This window comes from Cynocephalus volans, chromosome 10 (genome assembly GCF_027409185.1).
Source record: "Cynocephalus volans isolate mCynVol1 chromosome 10, mCynVol1.pri, whole genome shotgun sequence".
NCBI lineage: Eukaryota > Metazoa > Chordata > Mammalia > Dermoptera > Cynocephalidae > Cynocephalus > Cynocephalus volans.
Genome location: NC_084469.1, coordinates 8990898 through 9011317, shown reverse-complemented (window position 1 = coordinate 9011317; position 20420 = coordinate 8990898). Strand labels below are relative to the sequence as shown.

The 20420-nt window shown below is 44.7% G+C and overlaps 2 protein-coding genes across 3 annotated transcripts in view; one reads left to right on the top strand and one right to left on the bottom strand.

Moving 5' to 3' along the window:
* Positions 1-1283: 1283 nt before the first annotated feature.
* ANKRD40 (ankyrin repeat domain 40) lies at positions 1284-19951 on the top strand. Of its 2 annotated transcripts, none has more exons than XM_063109318.1 (5): positions 1284-1700; positions 6531-6679; positions 7325-7810; positions 9966-10147; positions 19839-19951. In XM_063109318.1, exons 1-5 carry the CDS (start codon positions 1567-1569, stop codon positions 19863-19865), a joined length of 978 nt encoding a protein of 325 aa, XP_062965388.1. In that variant the 5' UTR covers positions 1284-1566; the 3' UTR covers positions 19866-19951. The 2 variants fall into 2 exon arrangements, with proteins under 2 accessions (XP_062965388.1, XP_062965387.1); XM_063109317.1 differs by lacking the exon at positions 19839-19951 and adding an exon at positions 10903-13307 and having other exon boundaries at positions 1285-1700.
* The window catches only part of ABCC3 (ATP binding cassette subfamily C member 3), a 48104-nt gene continuing 42480 nt past the window's right edge, over positions 14797-20420 (bottom strand). Inside the window, exons 30-31 of the mRNA XM_063109315.1 lie at positions 17965-18159; positions 14797-15401 (exon numbers count right to left, since the gene is read on the bottom strand). Of these exons, the coding sequence (XP_062965385.1) occupies positions 15293-15401; positions 17965-18159 (304 nt within the window). The 3' untranslated portion in view covers positions 14797-15292. The remainder of the gene's footprint in view (positions 15402-17964; positions 18160-20420) is intronic.

The window sequence follows — 20420 nt, the reverse complement described above, 5'->3', positions numbered from 1 at the left end:
TTAGATATAAATGTAAGCTCAAGCAGAGTTTCAATTTGCCATGGGGGTCAATTGAAGTGTGTAGTCAGTTTATATTCAAAACCACCTAGTGTGCATGTGTATACTGGGTGAATTATTGTACCATAATAAACAGACATTGGTTTTTCTTAAATAGTAGCAAGAGAAATGCTTGCTGTGCAGACGGTAGCAGCATCAAGAGAAGGAAATGAAAACTCCATTCCTAAATTTGTCCCTTCCTATTTCATCTCCTCTCTGTTTCATCTTCCTCCCTTCCTCCCCAGGGCTATTTCCTTAATCCTTTTGACCCCCATCTGCAAAGTTCCATACTGTGCCACATCGGAGGATCTCTCCAAGGCACCTGGGCTCAGCAATACAATATTTTCTTTTTCTCCCACTGGGTAGTAAAACAGTGCCAACTGAGGCTCTGAGCCTCATTAGATTAGGCAAGGAGTTGGCAAAATGCTGTTTGTATACACACCATAGCTCTTTCCCAAGGGCCTGGGATCAGGACCAGAATCACCCAAAGCTTCTTTGGTGTTCTTCCTTTCTTTCTTTTTTCCTTAAGTGATCTTCATGAAGAATGATTAAATATAACTTATAAGCGGTAATAAATTACAGTTTATAAACTGTAAGCACAATATAAATATTTTTCCTGAAAGTTACGTTAGAAGAAATTTCTGTCTAAAATGAGATGCAAGGGCCGAGCCCGTGGCGCACTTGGTAGAGTGCTGCGTTGGCAGCGCGGCGACGCTCCCGCCGCGGGTTCGGATCCTATATAGGACTGACCAGTGCACTCACTGGCTGAGTGCCGGTCACGAAAAAACGACAAAAAATAAAAATAAATAAATAAATAAAAATAAAAAAAATAAAATGAGATGCAAAACAACAGTTGAAATAAATATTCTAACTGAATGGTCCCCAGCACTGTCAAAAAGAAGAAAGAACAGGGTAATCTATCTTCATAATAATGGGCATATTATAGTAGGGTCTTTTTCAACCCATTTCCTCATCCTGCTGGGCAAGAATTGGTTCAGATAAGGAAAAAGAGCCAACCAAACTGGGAAAATACCAAAAACCAAAAAACAACCCACCAATTATTTTTGATGCCTGGTAAACAGCCTGTGCCAGAGGATAAGGCTTTTCTGGCTCTCAAATATGCCTTTTCTCTTTTCATGTGTCTGTCCTCCTCCCTTGAAGCTGCGGGGTGGGGAGATCTAAAAATAGTCAATGAATCACGGCAGATAATATTGTGCAGTAGTTACATAAACAGGCAGCCCGGGGGCCGGGGCCGTGGGTCGGAACGGAAAATATCTAGGTCAGGGTTGTCACACTGAATAGGGTCCCCCGGAGCCGGCCTGTGGGAAGCGCGGCCCGGGCGGAGGCCTGGGCCTGTGGGCCGGGAGCAGTAGGGGAGCCGCGGGCGGCCCGCGGGAGGGAGCGGAAGCCCGGGCAGCGGCGCGAGCAGGACGGGCGAGCTCCGCACTCCCTCCTCATGGCCGGGAGCGGGCCGCGGCGGCGGCGGCGGCGCTGACAGGCCCGGGGCGGGGCGGGACGGGCGAGGGGAAGATGAGCGCCCTCCTAGAGCAGAAGGAGCAGCAGGAGAGGCTGCGGGAGGCCGCGGCCTTGGGGGACATTCGGGAGGTGCAGAAACTGGTGGAGAGCGGGGTGGATGTGAACTCCCAAAATGAGGTCAACGGCTGGTAAGTGGGGAGCGGGGGAGGCCTAGGGTCAGGGCTGCCGGTCCGGGGCGTGGGGCGGCCGGCCGCGACCTGGGCCCCGCGCTGTCTCCGGACGCTGGGCTAAGGAGAGGCCTGGACCCTTGGGTCTCCGAGGTTACGCCCTCTTGAGGCCAACCCTGGCCCTTCTGCTTCGTGCAGTCAGGAGCGCGCCCTGCCCAAATCCTGGTTCACGTGGTCCACCCGGGCAGCGCCCACCGGGACCTTGGCGCGCTCGCGGTCCCTTGCGGCCCCTGACTAACTTGGCCAGAACGGTGTTCGAGGCCGTGATTCTCAGCGACCGTGCGCTAAGCCATAGTTCGAGTGTTGAGTTATTTTGTTCTAAGTGATACGGAAGAACACATCTTGCAGAGCTAAAAGCAGAAGCGACTGAGCAAATAAGAATTTTATAAACCAGCACGATTTCTTTAGCCAAGACTACTAGAAGAAACCAAAACCAAAACCCTACTTGCATCACTATTCTGTTTCCCTGTTGTCTCACTGCAGCAGAGATTTACTGCTGCCTACAGCCTGCCTGTTGAAGGACGACTCGTTCGTTTATCCTGTAGAGCGTTTTGCTTTGTTTTCTTGTTACAGCTTCAGATACAGAATTTCTTCCAAGCCTTTAGATGTCTGCCTGCAGATTGAGTCCTTCCCAATTAAATGAGTCTCATTTTAAGATGTTGATGGTGGTCAAATCTTTAGTTGTAAGTTACTGAATGTGGTATTATTCTGCCCTCAGCATTTAAAATTTAAAATTTTATTAGATCCAGGTAACACTTAGCCAGTCAATTTTGCTGGCTTAAAGTGAGTTTGCAAAAGTTTTATTTTTTTAGAAGTGGAATCATATATTTTGGAACTGAAAGGGACAATAGAGATAGGTTCAACCCCACATAATAACTTGCCCTAGGTCACACAGCTGTTAATATGATAGGACTAGAACCACAGTTTCTTGACTTCCTCACAAATCTATCTACCTCCTTTCCCAAAAGAAAACAGCCTGGATAGCTGTCCAGAAACAGGGAACAGTGGATACTGCCTTTTTGTTTTGTTTTGTTTAAAAGTGTTTGCAAACAAAGTTGCCGTTGTGTATGTACCTTTTCTGAGCATCTCCCTGTGGTACACAAGCTGTGAATTACTGTTTCGGCGCTGGGAGGCAGTGTGTTGTGGAAAAACAAACCTGGCCTTCCCTGCAGGTTCTTCTCCATTCCTATCTAGCTATGCAACCTGGCCTGAGTCACTTCATTTTTCAGTTATTTCACAAGAATGTTGTGAGCATTAATGAGATGAAGTGTAATAGAAATAGCTTTTATTTATTGAGCTTGCTGCGTAGCATAGATGCAGTTCTAAGCACTTTACATGTATTATCTCGTTCATAACTATTTGAGGACATAGCTGTTATTATTCTCTTCATTTTACAGATGAGAAACTGAGGCCCAGAAAGATTAAGTAACTTCCCCATTTGCACAATTCCCCTTCCCAAGGTCATAGAATTTACAGTAACTAGTGGAAATTCTGGAAAAGTAACTGCATCTGACTCCAGGCCCCACCCTCCTAAACACAATGCTTGCCATCCACCTTGCCTCCTGTTTTTCTCTTATATCCCACATCCAATCAATCAGCCAATTCTGCCGGCGCCACCTTCAGATACAGTCTGAATCTGCCTCCTCACTAGCTCTACCATGAACCGCTGGTACAAAACTGCCATCATTTCTCTCACCTGGATTATTGCAGTCACCTCCTAAGTCTCCTTCTACCCTTTTAAACTACAGTTTTTCCTCAACGCTGTGGCCAAAGGGATACTGACATAACAAGTCATATCAATTCACTCTGCTCAAAACCCTCCAATGACTCCCATCTCACTCTGAGTAAGAGCCTACAGGGTCCTACATTTTTTTTTTTTTCTTTTTTTCTGCAGCTGGCTGGTAATGGGATCTGAACCCTTGACCTTGGAGCTAGGGTCCTACCATTTCTATTCCCTGTCCCCCATATTTCCTCCTTAGCTCCATGCCTTACCTCTTGAGATTTGCCCCTTTATTCACATCTTTCTGCATCCCTGGACTCCTTGATTTTCCTGAAATACCAGGCACAGTCCTGATTCAAGACCTTTGCATTTTGTCTTCACTCTATCTCAAATACTTTCCCCCCAGATACCACGTGGTTTGCTCTATCACTTCCTTCGGATCTTAGCTTAGATGTCACCTCCTTGGTGAGGATTTTCCTTGTCCCTGAATTTAAAATTGCACAATACCCTGCCCCTCTGGCATTCCCTAATCTCTTTCCCTGCTTTATTGTCCCTGTAACATTTAATCGACACCTAGTATACTGTATGTTTTGCTTATTTATTTGCTGATTGCCTAAGTTTCCTCGTCTGTAAAATGGGAGGGATGTTGATAATAGTATTTACCTCATGCATTGTTTTGAGGATTAAGTGAATTAATATATATAAAGCCTATAGAACAATGTCTAACATGTAAAGCATACCTGTGTTAAATATTGTTATTATTTTCTTATTATTAAGCTACATGCTGGATAATGGGATATAAAGTTATCCTCAAAAAACTTGCCTTCTAGAATAGAAAAGCAGAATGGTGACAGCTTTCTTGGTTGCTGAGTAAGCACAATTTCCACACTGACTAATGATGCCTGGTGCCCCTGGTCTCAAATACCTACCAGCACTAATAGGATATTCTGCTGCAAATATAAAGCTCAAAGAGTTGAAGTTCAAAGATAGAGTTCCCACATCAGTTGTAATTCAAGTGTCATGCCTACCCCTTGGCTTTAAGGAACAAATATAATGGCTCATGAAGAAGCTGAAAATATTGCCTGGCTGCAAGGGCTCTGACTTATGGCTGCCCAGAGCCACACAGCTCTGGACTGTAAATGATAATCACCAAGGGTGCAGGGCTGTTGGGGACATGCTGTATTGTCTTAACCCCACGTTACATGGTGATGCTTTAGTTAGTTGGTTTGACCCAGAATCTCAGACTTACTGGCAGTAAATTCTCTCCATCATTTTCAAGTTTGCCATGAACAGTTGATTTACTACTAGCAAGTGAGCACTTTATTTCCAAAAGGGAGCATATTTTTCTCATTATGCTCCATTCATTCTTTTAAAAAAAGTTTTTATTTTCATTTTCCCATTCATTTTTGAGTGCTCACTTACCATTATAATTGTTCACTTTTCAAGCTGGATCCTTCTACTCCAAACAATGTCTACCTTATCCTTGGTTTACTCATTCAGCAAATTTTTTTTTTTTTTTTTTGTCTTTTTCTGTGACCAGCACTCAGCCAGGGAGTGCACCGGCCATTCCTATATAGGATCCGAACCCGCGGCGGGAGCGTCGCTGTGCTCCCAGCGCCGCACTCTCCCGAGTGCGCCACGGGCTTGGCCCTCATTCAGCAAATATTAATTAAGCATTTCTATGTGCCAAGCGGACACTTCCTTATCTTCATGGAGCTTATAGTTTAGAAATCCAGATCAAGGCTCTTCCTTCATTTATCCCAAAATCAACAGTCATTTCATCAGAGAGTACACCTTAAAGGCACCTGGATAATCTAATTCTAATGAATAATAGTTTAGAATGTCACTCGGAAACATCAGTGAAGTTGCTCCCAGCCAGCCAGACAAGCTAGCTTACTGTAAGTCACTAAAGTTAAGGTGCCCAGTGCAAATCAGCTTTTTCCTAGAACCAAACAAACTTTCCTGATAATTATACTTTTCAGGTTAGTGACCTAATCCTCACTATTGAACATATGTTCTACTCTTCATCATGTCTGTACTTGGCTATAAGCATTGCAGATATTTATTTCAGTTCAATTAGGGAATTGGTGAACAAGGACATTTCAAAACAGAGGGGGAAAAAAGTATTTTCCTTCCGTAATATGAATTCAGCTTTGACAACTGGGGATGGATTTAGTAGCTCTGAATCCTTCAGTTTTTGTGAAGATAGAGTTTTTGCCAGCATACTAATTACATCTTTGTACAGTTTTAATAGCCCTTCAAAGTGTGCGGAATTGCTTCCTATGTGTACAACATTAAATAATTAGTTTTACTTAAATTAGTCTGATATATTAAGAGTCTGTTCTCAAAAAATTTTGGTCATTGAAGTACATTTTTTAAGTGCCTTAGGAATTAAAGTATGTGTGTAGTGCCTTACATTTGAGCAGATAAGGATATGTTTGTAGCCTTCTGGAGAGATCTAAAGAAGCCAATGTTTTTAAAAATGGAAATTTGGAAATCCTGTGTGTGTGTGTGTGTGTGTGTGTGTGTGTGGTGCACGTGTACATGTGTGTGAAGGAAAGAAAAGAGAAAAAGGAGCAAGCAACTGAGACTCAGGAATATCTGCTGTAGTAATAACTTAAGTGGCAGAGCAAATTACAGATAGGAAGTGGTTATTATCCTGATAATATTTAATTTTCAAATGGTATTTGATGCATATGAAACAAGTTTCCATCGCCCCTGAAAAGGAATATGGCAATATTAAAAACATGTTTTGAAAAGAGTGAGATGATCTAATGAGCTGTACTGATGGAGTAACATTCCACAATATCATTGTAGTTAGCCAGCCAGCCAGCCAGCCAGCCCACCAGCCTTCTGCAGCAGCTATTGAAATTAGAGCTCTTAGGATAAATTAGTTTTTCCTAGGGACCAGAAATACAATTTAAAAATAAATTTTAAGCATATTAAATATTTTGATCATCTGCTTTGTGAAAAGAAAAGGTTCCTGGTTCTAGCTGAACTCTTAACAGGCTTACATCCCAAATCACCTTTCGTCTTTTTAAATCATGCTTCATTTCTTTTCTTTGGGACAGGACCTGTTTACACTGGGCATGTAAACGCAATCATCGTCAGGTGGTCTCTTACCTGTTAAAATCAGGAGCTGACAAAGAGATTCTTACCACAAAAGGAGAAATGCCAGTCCAATTAACATCAAGGAGAGAAATCAGGAAGATTATGGGAGGTGAGTCTGTGTTTTGAGGGAACTTTTGATTTTGTCCAGCTAATTTAAGACTTGTGGTATTATTGCCTACATTATTCTTTTTTTTTTTTTTTTTTTTAAAGATGACCAGTAAGGGGATCTCAGCCCTTGGCTTGGTGTTGTCAGCTCCACGCTCAGCCAGTGAGTCAACTGGCCATCCCTATATAGGATCCGAACCCGTGGCCTTGGTGTTATCAGCACCGCACTCTCCCGAGTGAGCCACGGGCCGGCCCAGGCTACATTATTCTTGATGCTGGTCAAACAGCTGGTCTATTTTCTAAAGCTAATTACTATGCCAAGATAGTAATTCTATGTTGTTTCGGGGGAGGTCAGCATTATAAGGTTTTATTTTTTTATTTGTAAAATTTAAGACAAGGATAAAAATGATAATTATAAACCTAATGAAATATTCTTTTCTCTTCTGACCTGAAGAGGCAGTAAACACTGACTAAAATATTTGTCACAAACCACTTGCTTCTAAAAGATATGTTTTCTCAGGACCGGCTGGTTAGCTCACTTGGGAGAGCATGGTGCTGGTATCACCAAAGTCACAGGTTCAGAGCCCCTTACTGGCCAGCGGCCAAAAACAAGAAATGTGTCAATATTTTGTGTTTTTTTCTTTTAAAGTGGAAGATGATGATGATGGTGATGACAACCTCCCCCAGCTGAAGAAGGAGTCAGAACTGCCCTTTGTTCCCAACTATTTGGCTAACCCAGCCTTCCCTTTTATCTACACCCCCGCAGCTGAAGATTCAGCCCAGATGCAGAATGGGGGCTCCTCCACACCTCCTGCATCACCCCCTGTAGATGGCTCGCCTCCATTGCTTCCCCCGGGGGAACCGCCCCTGCTAGGGGCCTTTCCACGGGACCACACCTCTTTGGCACTGGTTCAGAATGGTGATGTGTCTGCCCCCTCTGCCATACTCAGAACACCAGAAAGCACAAAACCGGGGCCTGTTTGTCAGCCACCGGTGAGTCAGAGCTGCTCCCTGTTCTCTTCTGTCCCATCCAAGCCACCAGTGTCTCTGGAGACTCAAAATGGGACATATGCAGGTCCGGCGCCAGCATTCCAGCCATTTTTCTTCACTGGAGCATTTCCATTTAATATGCAAGGTAACCCCTCCTCAGCAAACAGCCTTTGCAACAGGGGAGCCTAAGGGTGTGAGATTTATTTATTTGTATAATGTGGGTATAATTATAAACTTACAGAAAAGTTCCAAGACTAGTATAAGGAACTCCCTTTACTCAGATTGACAAATTACTTACCTTTTACCCTGATGTACTTAGGTATATTAGTATTGTATTTCTCCCAAGAACTGGATATTCTCTTATATAACTATAGTAAAATGATCAAATTTAGGAAATGTGACCTTGGTGTGATACTATTCTGTAATCCATAGTCCATATATAAATTTTGTCAGTTGTGTCAGTAATGCCCTTTGTAGCTATCTTTGCTCTCCTGACCCCTGCCCTGTGCCCAGGATCACACATTGCATTTAGTTACCATGTCATTTTAATCTCCTCTAATCTGGAACATTTCTTCATCCTTTATTTTTTATTTATTTATTTATTTTTTTGTCTTTTTCGTGACCGGCACTCAGCCAGTGAGTGCACCAGCCATTCTTATATAGGATCCGAACCCGCAGCGGGAGCGTCGCCGCGCTCCCAGCGCCGCACTCTCCGAGTGCGCCACGGGCTCGGCCCCATCCTTTATTATTTTTGACATCAAACTTTTTGATGATTATAGGCCAGTTATTTTGTAGGATGTGATTTTCTGTCATTCTTTCTCTTTATTAGTTGGTATTCTACTGTAAAGAAGAGCTTTCTCTTCTCCCCTGTTTATATCACTATGGACTCATGGATTCTTATTTTATTCAGTGGGTTATAATGCATTACTGTCATTATTTTGATATTCAAATTATCACAGATTTGGCCAGTGGGAGCCCCTTCAAGCTAGTTCTTGTGTCCCTTGGACATGTTCCCATTATTCTTGCAGCACTGCCTTATTTTCTGGTGCAGCAAGATGTTCCAGGTTCATAGTGTAACTTTCCCTGTCCCAACCCTGGAATTGAGCTCTGGTTCTTTTTGAGGGCGAATGATATTTAGAAACCAGGATGTGGGTTCTAGGTGTCCTCATTGCTACAGGTGTGTCATTTCTTCTAGGCCTACTCAGAAGACAGCACCAGGAAAGAAAAAAAAAAAAAAAGCAAACACACATTCATTTATATGTACATGTGTACCTATATCTCTACATCTGTTTATCTATATCTTTTTAAAAATATTAAAAACCACAAATTCATCCTGATATGTTCAATTTCAATTGAACACTGTAGAGTACAGTCTAGTCATAGCTTTCCTTTTTCCCTGCAAGTAACTCCCTAGCTTCCTGTTTTGGGGGACCTACTACTATCGGTGCTGATAACAGTGGCCCCAGGATGCTATGAAAGATTTCTATATAAGGAGCAAAGCACCTGTACACAGGTGCTTGGCTCAGGCCATTTTGGCAGCCAGGCTAGGATATAGAGGGCAGACTGCTTAGATCCCAGACCCATTAATAATAGTTTTTATTTACTCCCAGAGCCAAGCCCCCTCCCTTATTAAGGTATATTGTATTCAAATCATAGTTAGCTTTTGGCTTTTATTAATAGCTTATCTTTTTACTCTTGTTTTGTCTTTATTGCAAGGAGTTTCATATTTTGAAAGTATTTTTCATACTTTCATTTATGACTTTGGATCCATAATTGTTAAATCTTTCTAGAGTAACTTATGTACCATATCTTGCCTGTGCCTTCTTTCAAGCCCCCTGCCTGGCTCATGTGTAGTTTGGTCTATGCTTTTTTTTTTTTTTGGTGACTGGCTGGTATGGGGATCCAAACCCGTGACCTTGGTATTATAATACCGCATTCTAACCAACTGAGCTAATCTCATGTGTAGTTTGATACCCAACCCATTCTTAAGTCTTTACCTCATTAGCTCCAATGACAGAAGTAAATTTTCCTTCAACACAGCTGGGATGCTTGCCCCTACCCCCCCTTGTACTTTGTGGACCACAGTCTTAGATGTAGGGAAGACAACGCAGGAAACTTCCCCAGCAGAGCCAGAACTGGGCTTAAGCAAACCCTGCCATCTGTGCTTGGTTTTCTCATTGGGTAGCACCTTTGGCATGGGGCATGATTAAGTATTACCATCTTCTGAAAAAGATCTTAAGTTACATGGGCTGTACTATGCCAGAACCATTCATTAACATTTCTCTCTCTTTTTTTTCTAGAGCTGGTACTCAAGGTGAGGATTCAGAACCCATCTCTTCGAGAAAATGATTTCATTGAAATTGAACTGGACCGACAGGAGCTTACCTACCAAGAATTGCTCAGAGTGAGTTGCTGTGAGCTGGGCGTTAATCCAGATCAAGTGGAGAAGATTAGAAAGTTACCCAATACTTTGTTAAGAAAGGTAAGAAAAGTCTGTTAAGCATGATGGTTGCTTTTTGCATTTGGAAAATACCTACCTTCCTCCCTGTTATTTGAGTCATGGTTGAAGAAATGAAGAGAGAATAGAAAAATAGCACAGAGTGGTTTTCCAAATATAATCATTAAGCTTTCTTTCCCCGTGCTGTACTTTCTTTTTCCTCTATAGAGACACTGGCATTTTTGAAAGTTGTAGGATGCCATAGAGAATTTTCTGAATTACTATTCACATGTACCTAGTTTCAGTTGTTTCTGTGGTCATCTGTAAGGATTACCTTAGTGCACTATTAGATGTACCTTGTGTTTTACAAGATAAGAACCAAGTTAATTTATAGGACAAACCCACATAGATACATGTATGGTCCTCCCAGCGTCTCTGGGTTCTTGAAAATAAGTCTTCTGGCTTCTCAGTGCACCTGAGGAAAACTGATCCATGCACATCCCTTCAAGTTGTGTGCTCATCCTGTAGCAGCTGCTGTTAAGGGCTTCCGCCATTTCATTTTTTTTTTTTTCTATATAAAGATGACTGGTAAGGGGAGGGCTTCCGCCATTTCAACCCAATTGATACTCTTGGGGACTTGATTGCACTATCAATGACTTAGCCCGCCCTGGAGTTTTTTTGTTTGTTTGTTTTTTGCTTCTAGGTTTTGCAATGAGCCAAGATACTGGTATCAGTACAGCACACCAAATGCATAAAGACAAGTAGCCCCTCTTAATCTGTTAAACCTATTTTTGTTTTAGGACAAAGATGTGGCTCGACTTCAAGATTTCCAAGAGCTGGAACTGGTTCTAATGATAAGTGAAAATAATTTTCTGTTCAGAAATGCTGCGTCCACACTGACTGAAAGGCCTTGCTATAACAGGAGAGCTTCAAAACTGACTTACTAATGCAGCAGGGACTTTTATCACTGACTATTGTGACAGTGCTTGTCACCTCTGGGCCAAGGACAAGCCATTGATCTAAATGCCTGTATGCCCGGGAGGGCCCCTGGTGCCACTGCGTGGTATACATTAACATCGTTCTGCCTGGGTAGGAGGCCCCTGACCCCCAAGCAGCAGTACCACTCTTCCAAGCCTCTTGGTGCACAATAAACCTATCGCTTGAAACTTTGAACAGCTGAGAAGTGGTCTGGAGAGGCAGAAGCCAAAGGTTCTATATCCAGTGTGCTTTATGTGCAGAATGTAAGGAAGTTGTCTGAGCAGAAGCTGAGAGCGTGCAGAGACTGTTTCTAGTCATTCCTGTTGATGTGCACCTGAAGGCTGGCTGTGCTTTTCTTGGTGTTGCGTGCTCACAGCTCTCCTGAAATTGTGAACTGACTAGAGAGGAAGACTGGGGAAAGCACAGGTACTAGACAAATGAATCTTAGTATGACTCGTGGCTGTGAGGTTTCATATAACATGTTTGTAAGTGTCACTCAGGTTTAAAGTATTTAAGAATACAGCTAACTAATTGTATATATGCTGTTAACCAAAAGAGCTTCCCCTCCCCCACTTTTTCCTTTGTAAACACTCATGGAGGCTTCTGTGTCTCTAGACAGTCATCTCTGCACTGACTCCCTTTCATGGTCACTAGAGGGCTCTCTGATGCTTTCTAAAAGAGCAAGCGCTTTTTTACTCCGAAGCGATTTCTGTCATTTGTGTATTTAAATACGCCGAATGAGAAGAGCACAAACATTGCCAGTCCGTGTTCTCCCCTTTCATTTTCCACCAGAAATGAAAAGCAATTTTTGAGACTGAATCTGTTGCTATTTTAAAGGTTATTGTGGGAAACTGAGCTAAAGGAGTTAACATCTTTATTTTTGTATCAAAGATAAAGGTTATTTTGAAATTATTAGGATTTTTACACAACTCTGGAATCTGTTGCTTTTGTAAACAAATTGTTTGATCTTTGAGATTCCCCCCTCCCCCAACCGATCTACTTAACAAAGTCAATTTGAGTCCACCAGACTTTGTTCTGAAAAACAAAACTTGAGCTTGGCATAAGAATTGTTTTAAAGAATGCATTCAAGGATTCTTTTCCTTTTCTTCAGTGTCATTACTGTTAAAAGAAAAGCCACTGTCTTGTTGAAACAAACAGCTTCACTTTAGAAATAAAAACTAGCACACGTAGACAAACAGGAGAGCAGGGGTTTGAAGCCAGCTGTTAAAGAGCATCCCTGCTGTCTTAAGAAGCTTTTTCCCCATAGTGCCTATAGTTTCCAAAGAAACTTAACTTCCTAACTGTGTTAACTTAATTTTATTAGAACACTACGATTGAGTGAGAACGTGCAGAAGATGTCAGTGGAGAAGAATGTTGTGTTAAGATAATGGCCTCCTGCTGCTGCCTAAATGCTGAAATGATGTTAAGGTGTTTTTCAAGGCCAACTTCATGAAGTCACATTGTTTAGTGACTTAATTGTATTCTAGCAATTATGCTGGTGACTTACTCACCCTTGTACAGTGTTTGCATAGCAGAGTGAAGGTTACTTATTACCCTCTTTTTCCGGAGTGCTTTAAAGAAGAAACCACCCTTGTGTTTCAACAAATTGGAAGCTAGTTCATCTAGATGTAGTCACCTTTTTTTTCTTTGCTTTGAAAAAAGTTACAATTTACTGATACAATTACTATCCTAGAAGGAATAAACTCAGTATTAATTCATGTGTAAATTACTGGGGTTAAAACTCAGCCACCCAGATTAATTAGAGGCTCTCAGACGTGGTGGAGGACCCTGGCTGGGAGGTGGCCTACAGAGAGTAGCTCCAGGGCATTTCCCAGGCTCAGAAACCGAGGCAAGCAAGGGTTTTGGTGTCTCAGGTGAGAGATGGGTCTGATGTGGCTCTGCCCTTTGCTGGTCTCTCTTCTCCTTTATAAAATCCTCTGTGGTCAACTGACTTCTGCATATAGCATTGGGATAAGACTGCACAGTTGCTGGTAGGTGAGTTTAAAGTCTTAATCTATGCATTCAGAGAAATATTTTTATATGCTTTGTGTAATTTATAACAAGGATTTTTTTTTAGCTCTGTTAACTGTAAATTCACCCCTCTTCCTCCACTGCATATTTAAAGCATGTGTTCACTGTGTGTAAACATTCACTGAAGGTTTTTTTCTTTGTGCATTGCTGACAGTTCAAACATAACAAGTATTATTAAAATTAAATATTAACTGACTCAGCCTATGTTATTTAATTTTGGCCTCCTAAACAGCACTGTACTTCTAATCATAGGGGTTCATATTGTTGGACAGTCCCAGGGACCAGATGCTCTGGAGGGAGAATAGAAGGACCCGCTCCCCACCTGCGCCTCTGCTATTCTGCTGCTGGTGCAGTGCTCATGCCCTGTCAGTGGCACCTGGAGACAGATATTTTGTGTAGCATCTTTCCTTCCAGTTCACAACAGTCAGTTTCATTTCCCTGGAGTAGATGAGCCAGCTAGATGGAGGTCATCCCCTATTAACCACATTTTGTTATTATCTATTTCCTTTACACAACTGAGCCTTTCCTTTGGGCTGTCAGCACCTGTCAGGGCCTCAATGAGCTCAGAGGCAAATTCCCAAGACAGGAGAGGAAATACAGCCTTACACTTTCAGATTTTTAGCTGAGAATGATGCTGAATGAATTTGCTTTTCTGTTGGTTTGGGCCAGCTAGAGCCTCACAAAGCAGAAGTCATGCCAAATTGGCCTAATAAATCAGAGAGCATAGCAGAGACCTTTTCTTAGCACCAAGGAGAGGCAGGATAATTCGGGCATTTGTGTATTCATACTTGCTTTATCACAAGGATGGAGGTTATCTTCCATGTACTTATACACATCCTGGGCAGAAACAGCCTGCCAAAAAAAACGTGATTAACCTTTAACGAATGGTCCTGTAGCACAGGCCAATCCAGAGCATATAGGAAAACCAGATGAAAGGCGCCATCTCCGTTATCTACTAACCCTATCATATCCCCACCATTTAGGGTGGGGAAAAAAAGAAACCATCACCCACAACCAGTCAAGTCATATCATACCAATAATAAAGGTATAGGAAATGAGAGTGAGGCAAAGACCAGAAAACTTAGTAAGGTAACAAAAAGAAGAAATCCATTCTAATATAAGGCATTGTGCCAGGCAGACTCTAACCTGCAGAAAATAAACTGTTGGCTTGCTCAAGAAAGCAAATTTACCCCCTCATATCTGAGACTGTCAGGGCAGGGGGCAACCTCTGGGCTTCTCTGTGCTCACACATTAAGTTTCAGCTGGACTGAAGAAAATTAATGACTTGGAGGCCTCCATGGTTATTGGCCCTATCTGGAACAGAATTCTAAAGGAGCAAGGAAAAGCACCATACAGTTTTCAGCCCCTAGAGAAACAGGCTTAGAGGGCTGAGGGATGACATGAACATGGAGGTGTTCACAGCAGCTTTCCCAAGAGGTGATGGGTCAGTTTTCAGGGCCTTTCTTTCTCAGCTTTTTACAGTACCTGCATAGCAGAGCAGGAACTACTGGCAATTACCCAGTGAATTTTGGCTGTGAAGACAATATTACCAGCCAAAAACTCTTGGGTCTGATCACTGCAGCCATGTGGATGTACTCTGCCTCTCCCCTTTCTTCCCGGCCTCCTCCAAAGGTCCTAATCCTCAAACCTCGTGGACAGGCAGAAAAAGGCTACATCAGGGTATGTACATTGTTGGTCACACAGCTTTATTTCATCAGTACTCCATTTTTAATGGATTCAAGCAGTACCCTAGAGTACAGGGCTCAGTTGCTAGGGCCAGCCTGACCTGGCAGTCTTCTGTTCTGGGAGGAAATAGTTTCATTACAAAAAATACTTTAGAAAATATCAAAAATCACAGCGGGGAGGGAGGTCATTCCATGAAATGATTGTTTAAAAGCAGTGCAGTGTGAAAATAACACTAGTTTGGGAATCTTGAAACCCAGGTACTAGTCTGGGCTCTGCCTCAAACTAGCTGCTACCCTGGGCATGTCATTCACCTCCTGGGCCTCACTTCTCATCTGAAGTATTTAGCACAGTTATTCTGTGAGGTACTTTATAGAGGTGAAATCTAACAAATGCCCCTAGCATTTGCCATCAAGTCCATTCTGTGGACACATTTGGTAACATTTCCCTTCCTGGTTTTCACCAGGAGAGGCCAGGAGGAAATCCCAGGACTATATTTTAGGCAAGTCCAGCATCTCTGGCCATCCCGTAGAAGATGCCTCTAGCTGCAATGAGATTGGTTGGAGAATCAAATTCAGCTACTGCCCCTTTGTCCAACACCAGGACCCTGGACAAAAAAAAAAAAAAAGTGGTCAGGTCTCCATCAGCAGAGACTTTTGCCACATTGTCCAACCCTGCCCTTCTGTGTACTGCTTAGGCCTGCTGTGATATACCAGCCTACCCACTTCAGCCAACCCACCCAACATAGCCGCTATGCCACATGTGCACACTTGGAAGGCTGGTTATTTTAGCTGTTCTGTTAGCTCTCCTGGCAAATGAAGCAGTTTCTGGAATCAAACACAAGGTGTTATTCATCTCTGTTAGTCAGGGCTCTGAAAACCTTCCCTAATGAGCCCTTCCCCTCGCCAGGGTCACAGGACTTCAGCAGGCTGTGCGCAGGGAGCCTTGGGCCTGCGCGCTGGGCCCTGTGCATGTCCATCTGCTTTGTGCCAATTCACAAAGGCACGCGGCGGGAAACCAGCTGCAGTGAGGCCTGACACTGGAAACTGGGACTTGGGCTGTAAATCCGGAGGCGGCTGCTTCTGCTGCTGCTGGGTGGATCAGCACTTCCCCACCCCCCCATCAGGCCTTGCCCTGGGGTTAGAATATCCTACCAACCACACAGGGTGCACGTGGTGCAAGGCCAACAGGCCTGCTTTGCCAGGGTGAGGTAGGAAGGGAAAGGCTCTCATGGGCCTGGAGAGATGCTCCTCCACAGGAGGGGGCAGGCTGCATTGCTGATTCCCTATCTACTAGCTCTCAGAGCCTTGTCCTGGGAAGGAGTGTTTCTGTGAACATCACTGCCTGGTCACTGCCAAATTGCAGTCCAGGAAACTACCCCTCCACCCTCCAATGTCAAGGTCTTCAGTGGCTTCTCATTTCTCTTAGGGTGAGGACTGAATGCTTTGCCATGGGGTCCCCACAGTGCAGCACAGGGGACCTGTCCTTCTCTCCCCCTCGTCTTGGTCCTGCTGCCTCCTTCACCCTCTTTCCTCCAGCCTCCTGTGCCTTCCTGCCTTGGGGCATGTGTTGTCTTTGCCTGAAAGTTTCAGCTCCCTTCCTACTTCATTTACCCACCCCCACCCCCCTGCTCTTACTCATCCTTTCTGGCCTGGCTGGTGCATCCCTTCCTTAAGAGAGAAAGTGACCTGGTCACCCTGTGTGGATAGGCTTCCTCTGGCCAACACGCACTAGACCCCTGCTTCCTTCCTGTGGGCTCTAATTACACATTCTGTAGCATGATTATTTGATTAATTTCTGCCTGTCTCACTAGAATGAATGAACCTTCCATCCTAGGGCTGCTGGTGAATGAACCATTTTTGATTAGGCCTGGGAACAGATCCTTTCAGCCCAACCTTCTCCCTTGTCTGGACCCAGGGCCCAGGACTTCCTGTTCCCCCATCCCTTCTCCTCCCAGTGGGGTCCTGGATAGGAATGGGGGTGCGGCAGGGAGGGTCAAGCATCAGACATTCTTGGCTTGGCTCCCACGACCCTGCTAGTCTTATGAGGACACTTCCAAGAGAGAGACAAGGTCTGACCCATTGCCATGTCCATCCCCTGGCCCTATAGGTATTTCCTGAGGGAATGAAAGCCTGTTCCTACTATGAAGGAGCAATGTATTCCTACTATGCTCCTTCAACATAGACTTGCTCAAGCCTCCTGCCTCCACTCTCAGAGATCCCAACCCTCAAGTCTCTAAGCAGCCCAGCCTGCCAGGCCAGTACCAACTCAGTTCCAGGCGGCTTCTGAGTCACCCAGCCCTCTCCCCTCATTCTCCCACACCACACCTTGACATTTGGCACAGTGAGGGGATAGGTCACAATTATTTCTTTTGGTGAGTGGCCTGCTTCCCCAGGGAAGCCATAAGATTCTGAGGGCAAGGCCCCTTCCCTAATCATTAGAGAGACTAGTGCTAGGGAGAATTATACTAAGGAGAGAGTAAGGGGCTGGGGAGGAAACTGACATTTCCAGGATCACCTGCAGTTTAAACACATTATTTCATTGACTCCTTACAACAATCCTGAGAGACATATTATCATTTCCATATGAAACAGGCTCAGAAAGGTTTTGAAAATTGCCCAAGGTCACACAGTAATCAGCAGCAACACAGAGTCTGGGACTCAGGCCTCTGTTTCACACACAGTGCTCTCCCCACCACAGGCTTCAGCTTCTCATGGTGCTGTCAGGGGCCAGCCACCATGGCAGTGACCCAGGCATCAGGCAGCTCCCCTGAGCTGCTATCTCATCTATCAACCGGTATACTTACCCCTACCACGTGGGGTGGTAGTAAGGTGCAGATAGAGTGATGGAGTCATTATTAATAGGAGGTAGGATGAAGGTGGGCTATGCACAAGTCACAATGTCAGGAGAGCACCAGTGTGTCCCTTCCCCACATGTTGGTAACTCCAAAATGTCCCGTGTCTTAGAAAATGTCATTGTGCCCCCCACCCCGCGCCCAGCTAACCCTACTCTTTTCTGCCCCTTGTCCATATCTTGGGAAACCCTACTCTGCACCCCCCCCCCATGCCCTAGCCAATCCCACTCTCAGATAACCCTAATCTGCCCTGCCCCTTCCAGATGCCACGGGCAACCCCTCCAGGTTCCCCCTTGCCTGCGTTTCCACGTCCTACCTGGTGTAGTCCATGATAGTGTTAAGCCTGTGTGCGATGGTCAGCACTGTGCAGGTATCAAACTGCATGCGGATGGTAGCCTGGATGAGGTCATCAGTCTCTAGGTCAATGGCAGCTGTGGCCTCGTCTAAAACCAGGATGCGGCTCTTGCGGAGCAGGGCTCGGGCCAGGCACACCAGCTGCCTCTGGCCAACGCTGGGAATGGAGAAGGCAGGTATTTCCAGCTGGGCAGCCCCAACCTGCCTCCAGGCCTCCCTCCCAGACCTGTTTCTGTCTCCACTTCTTCCCAGCCACCTAGGACTGGCTTTCTGTCTAACCTCTCCCATTTCTGCCACAGTCCAGCCCTCCTGGAGCACAGAGTAGAAGTCTGGGCACCACAGGGATAATGAAGGGCTTTAGGGCTACAGCCAGTGCTAAACAGCATGGTAAAATCCCTAGCCTCTTTTTAGCAGCCTCGGCCTCCTCTCTCTGTGCTTTCTTCCCTACCTCGTTCATCAGCTAGTGCCATGAGATTTCTCTGTTTCACCCTACCCATCATTTACACCTTAGTAAGAACATCTTGCATTGCTCTTCCTGGATATTTGCATATAAGCCACATTATGTCATCTTGCTGAGCCTACCTTTACCAATTCAGGCGGTTGTATCCCATTCCCATGGGAACATAGGCCAGGGCTCTGTTCTGAGGACAAGGAAGGGGCAGGGCAGGAGAGGACCCAAGGGCTCCCCCACTGCTAGTCTCTGGGGAGGTGAAGGAGGGGTGGGAAGCATACCTTCTACTTCCCACCTAGGAAGCCAGAGCCAGGGAACAAAGCAAGTCTCTGTTCCCAACCACAGAGACCGCGACACCCCCACACCCAAGGACAAATAGCTCAGCTCTTCCCAAAGGGGTGAGTCATTGCAGCCAGAGTGAAGGCCAGGCTCTCTCCATGGCCCATTCCCGCAACTAATGAAGGTTTTGGCTGCAGAATGAGCTGCCAGATAGAACTCAGGGCTGATTTATAGTGGGACTGGCACAGGAAACAGGTTATACGTAAAGTGGCTACAAGCGCAGTGAGGGAGGGGGGGGAGCCCATTTCTGTCTCTGATCCTGGATGCTGGTGTGTGGGGGGATGGGGGGATGCCCTGGGGGAACTGATAGCAGGTAGGATAGGAAAACACACCGAGTCAGCTCTGGGGTGCAGGGTCTGGAGAGCCCAAGCTTGCCTGCCAGCCACCCCTGATGTGGTTACGTATGTGAAGTCCCATGAAGATGCACATTTCATCTGGAAGGGCTGCCCAGGGTGGCGGGGGAGTCCCACCCATTGTCTGGGTGAGGGAGATGGCTATGATGCAGAAGGAAACGTTTGGGACAAAAGCCCCCACTTCCCCAAGTCCCTGCCCTGCCCCTTGTGGTTGAGCAGCTTTGGGCAAATAATTTCATACCATGGAGCCTCATTTCTAGCCCACAGGACTGCAGTAAAAATTAAATGAGCTACTGGAGGCCAAAGTGCTTTGAACACTGTTAAGTGCTGAACAACTGCAAAGTTTTTTGTTTTCGTTTTTGAGGTCTGGGGAGGGCTCATGAGCACAGACTGAATATCAGAATGAAAATAAGGAGGAGGAAGAAAGGGAAGGATAGAGCTGACATTCCACAGGAGTGTATCCAAGCTAAGCGTTTTTCATCTCATCACAGTGACTCTAATGCTGCTCTGTCCAAATGGTGGCCAGTGGCCACATGTGGCTACTGAGCACTTGAAATGTGGCCGGTCCCAATTGAGATGTGCTATAAGAATAAGACACATACAGGATTTCAAGCTCATATTAAAAAAATACAAAATATCCCCAACAACTTTGATATCAATGACATGTTTTTTTCTTTTTGTTTGTTTTGGCAGCTGCCCAGTACATGGATTGAATCCTAGACCTTGGCGTTATCGGCACCATGCTCTTACCAACTGAGATAACTGGCCAGCTCTCAGTGACATCATGAAATAATATTTTAGATACATTGGGCTAAATAAAATATACTATTAAAATTTATTTCACCTATTTCTTTTCTTTTTGGCAGCTGACCAGTATAGGGGCCTGAACCCTTGGTGTTATAACACAGCGCTCTAACCCACTGAGCTAACCAGCCAGCCCTCACTTATTTCTTTTTCCTTTTTCAATGTGGCTACTAGAAAAAATTTTAATTACATATGTGTGGCTCACATTATATTTTTATTGGGCAGCACAGCATGAAGAGGTTGTGGACTGTTATTATCCCCATAGAGTGAAGGAAAAAGGAGGCACAGAGAGGTTATGCAGCTCGCCCTAAATCACACAGTTAACACAGGTATGGTATCTCAAGCCTTTAGACACGGTAAGAAGTGACTCCTGGTCTGCTCCAATGCATAGCCCAGTGTTTGAGAATATAAAATCCAGGTCTGTAAGAAAGCTCTGGAGAGGAGAGAAGGTCCTAGAGAGCTCATTTCACA

What these genes read in the sequence shown, in the direction of transcription:
- ANKRD40 (XM_063109317.1), top strand. Translation starts at nt 1,567, where the DNA reads ATGAGCGCCCTCCTAGAGCAGAAGGAGCAGCAGGAGAGGCTGCGGGAG. An exon ending in CAAAATGAGGTCAACGGCTG is followed by an intron (nt 1,701 to 6,530) that starts GTAAGTGGGGAG and finishes TCTTTGGGACAG; the next exon opens with GACCTGTTTACACTGGGCAT. An exon ending in CCAATACTTTGTTAAGAAAG is followed by an intron (nt 10,148 to 10,902) that starts GTAAGAAAAGTC and finishes TTTTTGTTTTAG; the next exon opens with GACAAAGATGTGGCTCGACT.